The 9,037-nt window shown below is 36.3% G+C and overlaps 1 protein-coding gene across 1 annotated transcript in view; it reads right to left on the bottom strand.

Moving 5' to 3' along the window:
* Window positions 1-5,541: 5,541 nt before the first annotated feature.
* Window positions 5,542-9,037, bottom strand: part of LOC122346182 (piwi-like protein 2) — a 20,252-nt gene continuing 16,756 nt past the window's right edge. Inside the window, exons 16-18 of the mRNA XM_043240871.1 lie at window positions 7,991-8,130; window positions 5,897-5,979; window positions 5,542-5,837 (exon numbers count right to left, since the gene is read on the bottom strand). Of these exons, the coding sequence (XP_043096806.1) occupies window positions 5,542-5,837; window positions 5,897-5,979; window positions 7,991-8,130 (519 nt within the window). The remainder of the gene's footprint in view (window positions 5,838-5,896; window positions 5,980-7,990; window positions 8,131-9,037) is intronic.

Below are 9,037 nucleotides of genomic sequence, written 5' to 3' on the forward strand. Positions count from 1 at the left end.
TTCAATGAGGACATTTACGAGGATTGAGAATTACAGTTTCCTGAAGATGTTTAAATTATTTCCTATCTTCTGGCTAGCGATTAATTACTTGATGAAAACATTTGAGGATTTAAATGTGACCGTTTTAGTATTAAATGACCAATCGTTAAATTAGATAAGGCTCTTGTGCGTCGTCTGGTAACGTTTATAGACTAATTTTGGAGTCCGTTGAAGTTGGTCCTGGAATCTTTTCACTGAAAGCTTCATTTCTTTCCGACTTAGAAGCCACGTAGCGGGCGTGGGGTGAGTGAAATGATCAACCGATCCTTTTAAGTAACTTTTTAGTAGCGCCTTAGGAAGGAGCATTGTAAATGCATCTTGAGGCGAAGCGAAGATCTGGTTTCTTCAGATTTTCATTTTAGTATAGGACTAGGCTCGAGCACCGCCTGTATGAAACGGGAATGTGGCTAAGCTTTTGCGAAACGGATCTAGCCCAGTCGTTGGGTAATAGGGAAAATTAAAAAGTGGTGTATAGATTGTTTCTGTTCTCTTCGGGTGGACTTCTACCTGATGGCACATTCGATTAGAAGCAGGGCTGTGGCACACTCATTACATAGCAGTGTACAACACGGCGAACCTCACCCCTGACCACCTACAGAGTTTTGCTCTAACACTGCGATTTAAAGCCTGGTGTGTAACAACTAGCATATGTGCTCACTATACTTTTTTGCTCGCGAGTTTTTCGTATACACCAGGGCGCTGTCACGCCCGTCCCGAGAGTGTAAACGCTTCCAGGAGGCGCGAAACAAGCGTCCTGGTAGCCATGCGTCACGAACAAAATTTGGATCATCGGCACTAACGCATATAAATGAAGCTGGCCAGATATTATATCTGGATCCCAGGAAGTTGCTTGATAATATTGCGAATATGATCCAGATGTAGTATTAGATGGCGTATGCTCACGATTTTTCTCAGCGCTGCTTTTTGTTTTCTTCTGAAACCTTGCTTGAAACTAGAATAAAAGTTTTTCTGTTTGTTGAAAGTACTGCTGATCCTTATTTTTATGCACAGTGTATCCAGATCTTCATGCAAAAGAAATGCAGGCGGGGAAAGAGTTAAGCGTTTAAAAATGTGATGATGTGTTAGAAAGTCAGGTTTATTCACAGAAATCAGTGTTAAAAATAAACAAACAGGTATTCTTGGTACAAGTCGGCAATAAAATAAATGTGTAATGCATTTTAAAACACTGGGCTTCAATTTGGAACTTGATATGACTTCACATATTTGCTGTGCAATGAATAACTAGTAATTGCAGATTTAGTTTAATTGCTCCTTTTTTTTTTTAGTTAAATAGGTCTGATGTTTGCTTGGATCCAATGAGAAGTGTTTCATGGGAAGGGAGTCTGAAGGACCGAGGTCTGTATAATGTTAATCTGATTTATGAAATGGTAATATTTGTTTGAATACTAGTAAATCGTATGTAGTGTTTCATGCATTATAGGAATACAAATGTGGGAACAGTGAAAAGAGAGGAAGAACATTTAGCGTTTTAGGTGCCATCTAATCAGCCAATATTTTAAATGGATTGCATAGCATTTTTATAAAATAGGACCAAATAACTAGGTCTCAACAAGATGTTAATTAGTTGCTTTATGCATTTATTCTTTTGTTTTAGGACATAAAAATTATAAAACATGCTCTCTTGGGCTTGTCACCATGATTCGCCTTTCTCCGCCCTTTTACCCGTCTGCATCTCTGATTAGAAATCGTTGCGAGTGTGAAGCAATATCCGATTCACATTTTTTTAAGCATGGGTTGGCTTCTTCCAGATGTGCCACCTGTACTGGAACTGGCCGGGACCGTCGCGTCCCAGCGCCCGTGCTGAAATGCGCCCACAAACTGGCCTTCCTGTCGGCCAGTATACTCACTTCAGACCTGCCATCAGCTCGGAGAAACTCTTCTTCCTGTAGATAGAGACTGCGTTTCAGCATCAGGAGAAGCGGTGGATCTCCCCCTTCGTTCTTGTTTTTTTGTTTCTTTGTTTTAAAAGCTTCTGAATGTTCTTCGCACCATTATAGCGTGTTTTTTTATTTTTGTGTAACTCACCGTTCATAATTTTGAAGCATTGCCGAATAAGTGAACGTCACGCTTTAACACTCCTAAGGACCACAGTGAACCGGTGGTTCGTTCTGAATCAAGATTAGCACAAAAAAATAAGTGACTTTCCACATCAGCGTCTCAAAAGTTCGTTGCTTCATTAGAGCATTTACTAACAAAAGATCGGTTTGAGGACTAAAAAATAATAAAGATTTGAAATGAGAACTGTATGTCCCAATAAATGTAATCTTAATGTAGAGATAATTAGCATTAGGGTAGAATGGAATTTGAGTATTAATGGCTATATGTTTGTTTTCCACTAGATGTCCAGTGTCTAATGATAACTTTTAACTTAGTTAAAACTAACAGGAAAAGTTTAGCAAGTGTTCAACAATTTGAATAATAATAATAACTGGATAAGGAAACCAAAGCATTATTATTTTTATATATAATTTATATATATATATATATATATATATATATATATATATATATATATATATATATATATACACATATATATGTGTGCATGTGTACATATATTCATATAGTATATTTATAAAAAATATAAATTTTTGATGTGTATATATATATATATATATATATATATATATACACACAGAAATTTATATTTTATATTTTATAAACTATATATATATATATATATATATATATATATATATATATATAGTTCATATAGTCTATTCATATAGTTTAATATTTATAAAAATTATATATATATATATACATATATATATACACACACATCAGAAAATGTATATTTTGTATTTTTATAAACTATATATATTTTATACATAACATATATATTATATATATATATATATATATAAATTATATATAAAATTATAATGGCTAATGGCTGCTTTGGTTTCCTATTCAGTTATTATTATTCAAATTGTTGAACACTCTGTTAAACTTTTTCCTGTTAGTTTTAACCAGTTAAAAGTTATCATTAGGACACTGACATCTAGTGGAAACAAATATATAGCTATTAATACCAAATCTCCATTCTACCCTAATGCTAATTGCATTCCCACATTAAGATTACATTTACTGGGACATACAGTTCTCATTTCTCAAATCCTTTATTATTTTTAGTCCTCAAACCGATCTTTTGTTAGTAAATGCTCGAATGAAGCAAGCGCAACTTTTGAGGCGTCGATGTGGAAAGTCAATGCATTTTTTTGTGCTTAAATTTTGATTCAGAAACGAGATCCGACCGGTTCCGTCGGTCCTTTGGAGTGTTAAAGTGTAGCGTTCACTTTATTGGTAATGCTTCAAAATTATGAGCGGTGAGTTACACAAAAAAAATAAAAAAACACGTTAGTAACAGCGAAGAACATTCAGAAGCTTTTAAAAACAAAGAAACAAAAAAACAAGAAACGAAAGGGAGATTCGACCGCGCTCCTGATGCTGAACGAGTCTCATTCACAGGAAGAAGAGTTTCTCCGAGAGCTGGATGGCAGGCTCCGAGTGGAGATACTGGCCGGACAGGAAGGCCAGTTTGTGGGCGTACTTGCGCGGCGCTGGGGCGCGGATGGTCGGGCCAGTTCCAGTACAGGTGGCACATCTTGAAGGTCAACCTGCGTTTAAAAAATGAATCGGATAATAATTACGCACTCGCAGCGTATTTCTAATCAGAGATGCAGACGGGTAAAGAGAGCGGGAGAAAGGCGAGAACCGATGGCATGCTCGCAGAGCATGTTTTAATTACCTTTTATGTCCGAAACAAAAGAATAAATGCATAAAGCAACTAATTAACATCTTGTTGAGACCATATTTGGTCCCATTTTATAAAAATGCTATGCAATCCATTTAAAATATTGGCTGATTAGATGGCACCTAAAGCGCTAAATGTTCTTCCTCTCTCTTTTCACTGTTCCCACATTTCAGACCTTACATGCATGAAACACTACATACGACTTACTAGTATCTGCCAAAACAAATATTACCATTTCATAACCGCATTTAACATTATGTTAAGACCCGGTCCTCTAGACCCCCCTTCCCCATGAAACACTTTCTCATTGGATCCAAGCAAACATCAGACCTATTTTTAACTAAAAAAAAAAGTGAGCAATTAAACTAAATCTGCAATTACTAGTTATTCATTGCACAGTAAATATGTGAAAGTCATATCAAGTCTCCAAATTGAAGCCCAGCGTGTTTTAAAATGCATTTACATTTATTTTATTGCCGACTTGTACCAAGAATACCTGTTTGTTTATTTTTAACACCGATTTCTGTGAATAAACCCGACTTTCAACACATCATCACATTTTTTTTAAACGTTTAACTCTTTCCCCGCCTGCATTTTTGCATGAAGATCTGGATACACTGTGCATAAAAATAAGGATCAGCAGTACTTTCAAACAAACAGAAAAAACTTTTATTCTAGCTTCAAGCAAGGTTTGCGTGAAGAAAAACAAAAAAGCAGCGTTGAGAAAAAAAATCGTATATCGTCATCGAATACTACATCTGGATCATATTCGTAATATTATCGAAGCAACTTCCTGGATCCAGATATGCAACATTCGCTAGTTTATATTTATATGCGGTTAGTGCTGATGATCCAAATTTTGTTCGTACGCATGCATACGAGATCGCTTGTTTCTGCGCTTCCTGGAAGCGTTCAAGACTCGTTCGGGACGTGCGTGACAGCGCCCCCTGGTGTATACGAAAACCTGCGTATGTGTGCGGCGAGGAAAGAGTTAATATGCTAGTTGTTACACACTAGGTTTCTTTAAATCGGTAGTGTTAGAGCAAACCTCTGTAGGTGGTCAGGGGTGAGGTTCGCCGTGTTGTACACTGCTATGTAATGAGTGGGCAGCCCACAGCCCTGTCGAATCGAATGTGCCATCAGGTAGAAGTCCACCCTGAAGAGAACAGAAACAATTCATACACCACTTTTTAATTTTCCCTTTATTACCTAACGCACTGGGCTAGATCCGGTTTCGGGCAAAGCTTAGCGCACATTCCCAGTTTCACAGGCGAGGCTCGAGCCTATCCTATACTAAAATGAAATCTGGAAGAAACCAGATCTTCGTTTGCGTCTCAAGATCTTACTGAGCAATGCTCCTTCCTAAAAGGCGTCGCTAAAAGTTACTTAAAAGGATCGGTTGACTTTCATTTCACTCACCCCACGTCCGTTTACGTACTTAAGTCGGAAAGAAATGAAGCTTTTCAGTGAAAAGATTCCAGGATTCAACTTCAACGGACTCCAAAATTAGGGTCTATAAAGCGTTACCAGGCGGCGAATAAGAGCCTTATCTAATTTAACGATTGGTCATTTACGAAAAGCGGTCACATTTAAATCCTCAAATGTTTTCATCAAGTACCTCAATCGCTAGCCAGAAGATAGAAATACCTAAACATCTTCAGGAAATTGCACTAATCCTTTAAATGTCCTCATTGAACTAATCCTGTCTTAGTCTATGGCGAGCCTCAGTCGCTCTGAAGCGGCTCTTGGACACCGACCAGTCTCTGTTGGTAGCGGTGTGGTCCAGGACGGTTCCGGCGAGGGCGTGCGAACTGGTCAGATCCGCAGGAGTACAGGGTGGTGCTGATCCTCTTCTGCACCACGATGAAAGCCAGCCGGATCGTAGTTGGGATGGTCTCGAAGCACTTCAGGACCTGAGGATCGTAAAGCTCCACCGTCTTGGGCTGTCCGTCAGACACGCCGTCGCGATAGATGACGATCTTCTCGGGGAAGTGTAGTCTACTCCGGCGGCGAGAAATGGCTGAAATCCAGCCCTGTGGCTTTTAACTGAATCATTGATTGACCAGTTGATGAAAATACCTGCGTAGTATTTCACAGGGCCATCAGCAGACAGACCCTGAAGCTGCTGATTATCTCCTCGTAGAGGCATCTGGAAGGTAACCCTGGAGTACCAATTGAGTCAGCGTACTACAATAGACACAGGGTTAGGGCTCCATTCAGATGCATGCAAGCAGAACAATAGTATTCGAACTGGTTGGGGAAGCTTAACTTTTAATTAAGCGAAACAGGATGTCAGCTAAAAAAAAAAAAAAATGAAAACGAACTACATCTATTTTTTTAACTGGCTTTGTCATAGATGCTTTGGTGACCAGCCTATCCATGCATATAAACTTTATTTACTTTCTGACACCTCACAATGGAAATTTCACTTCAGTCTCGTGATCCGGGATTTTAAGTGCAACGCCCGCTTCTCAAAATCCAATCACAAATCAAGGTATGCCACGGCCATTTTTTGCATCTTGCTTTCGGCCTCATCCACGCTCCACTCCATTTTTTGCTGGTTTCCGCTTCTTTTGCTTGAGCTGCTAACCATTAGGTCTTACTGCTATAATACACTGGGATGCATCATCTTAATTACGAACACAAAGTAGTTTTACCGCTTACTGCACTTTGTTACTCCTGTTATTTTGGACTACTTAACCGGAAGTCAAACCCATTACCAGGAAACGGGCTAACTTCCGAATTGAAAATAAGGTGGACATGACCTATCATAGGCGCTTTCTTGATGAATTGTTACACTCCAGATGCACACATAATTTCACTGCAGCTTTTAATAAATAAGCAGCTGATAATTAATCTGAGCAGTTCGCTTAGCAAGAACGCATTCAATTTAACTCGATCAATGCATCGCACAATAAAACTAGGGAAAAAAATGGTAACTAATCGCTAATAAGCATGCATATTACTATAATATTAGCCATTTATTAGTACTAGTTAAGCTCACATTTATTCACCATCTTTTCGATCCTTCCCAGCACCTAAACATAACTACTGTAAAGCATCAGGAAACATAGAACGTATTGATGGAAAAAATTTCAGAAAATATTCCTTGCATTTTTTTTTTTGTTGTTGAAAAATCCTATATACTTAAACTAAAATAAATTTAACATTTATATAATTTAATTACTTTATATAATATTAAATACAAAGACTAAATGCTGCAGAGGAGCTGCTGAACATGAAACAAATTATCTGTAAATCTTTTGTTACTGTTCATTTAAACGACTTTTTAGTTCCCTGTAAGGTATAATGTTTGCAAGCATTTTATAATACTGCTATTACAAAAGTATTAATTAAAAAAATAAATAAATAAAAATACAGATTCCAGCAAGAACGCATTGTTCAGTAGGAATTACAAAAAAGATATTTAAAAATATCTTAATCTTTAATCAAGAATCCTGATAAAAAGGTTGTTCAGTTTGGAAATTTCAAAAAATATCTATTTTTAACAAATTAAATAATTACTCGAAGAAATAAATGCACCCTTTTTGTTTCATGAGGTATTTACCTGTTGAGACTTGCCACAAAGCCGCATGCGACAGATCTGCTTTTCTTGGTTTACATCATAGGTGAAATATCCACCTCAATCACTGTATCAGATATTTCTGTTCAAATCAAAAGTTGTTAATTAAGTTAGAAGTTATCCTTTTTTATTCAAATACTCATTTGCTCATTTCTGTGCAAGAAATGGCTCCAACCTCAGCACCATTCAGAAGGAACAATGCACTAAGTCTCTCTTTATCATGCATTTACACCATGAAAATTCAATCTATTACAGGCTATTAAATATCTATTAAATATTATTAAGGTTTGGGAAAAACAGGTTATTTAAACACATTTGAACATAAATGCTGTTTGAAAGCTCTCCCACCAGCTCAAAACTATTAATGAGTTTGGAGTTAAGCAACGATGATGAACCTAGAAATAAATATATAGCTTGAGCACCAAAATGGGTCCACCTAGCTATTGTCTATCAGTTCTCACCGTGGCAATGTGCTTTTTCAGCTTCATTTCTTATACTCCATATTTACTTGAGCTTTTTAATCAGAGAGAGAGACGCCGTCGCCATCTCCAGGATCCCGTGAGGAAAAAGGTCTGATTAGCACACACTACCAGAGGAGGCGTTCACCCGTCCACAGCTCTCCTCCCAGCTTGCAGTTAATCTGCAGAAGGATCTTCTGACGGCCGATGCTCTGGAGCTTCTGCCTCTGGCTGAGAGATGGTCCGAACGTTGATAACCTGGGAATAAGAGCCTAATATAAACACATGCTGCTCACTTTACGCAAACCACGCAGGAGACAAAAACCCCTCAGCTATTAAAAGGGATGGTCCACACAGAAAATGAAAATTCTTATTTTAACAATGTCCTCACTAAGGTAGTAGCATTTGCATTTTGTAGCAATAATTTGTGTTTAGAAGAACCACGAGGGTGAGTAATTAAATGGTTCAACTAACGCTTTAAACATATATAGTGCTGTCAAAAAATAAAAGTTTTGTGTATGTGTACTGTGCATATTTGCTATGTATATGTAGGAGAGCACACACATACATATATTCAAGAAAAATATGTTTCTATATTAAATATTTATATTTCATATCAATTACATGAATATAAATATATTTTAATTATATACTGTACATGTCGTCTTTTTATATACACAGTTCACAAACAAGTATATGTAAATAAAAACCTATTTTGGATGCAATTAATAGCTTGAAAATAAATAAATAAATAAATAATAATGCTAATTAAATTTGAGTAAAAATTAAGTGGTCGAGAGGTATTATCTTTCAGGAAAAACATTTAAATAATTTGAAAATCTAAAGGAAATTCAGTTTTGTTTAAATGCATCCTAGCTGGAAAAAATTGAGTAAACACAACGTAAAAAAATCCACTTCAAATAAATGCTGTTCTTTTATATTCATAAGTATTAGCAGTAGCTGTTTGCAACATAATAATGAGATATTAATACAATATACATAATAATTCATTATAATAGCGAACGCAGTTTTAAATAATATAATATATAATATATATATATATATATATATATATATATATATATATATATATATATATATATATATATATTTTAGAACTATTACACTATTACAATATTACTTCAATATTGCCTGGTGGGCATAGATACTACTTCCAAA

The sequence above is a fragment of the Puntigrus tetrazona genome, chromosome 5, assembly GCF_018831695.1.
Source record: "Puntigrus tetrazona isolate hp1 chromosome 5, ASM1883169v1, whole genome shotgun sequence".
Taxonomy (NCBI): domain Eukaryota; kingdom Metazoa; phylum Chordata; class Actinopteri; order Cypriniformes; family Cyprinidae; genus Puntigrus; species Puntigrus tetrazona.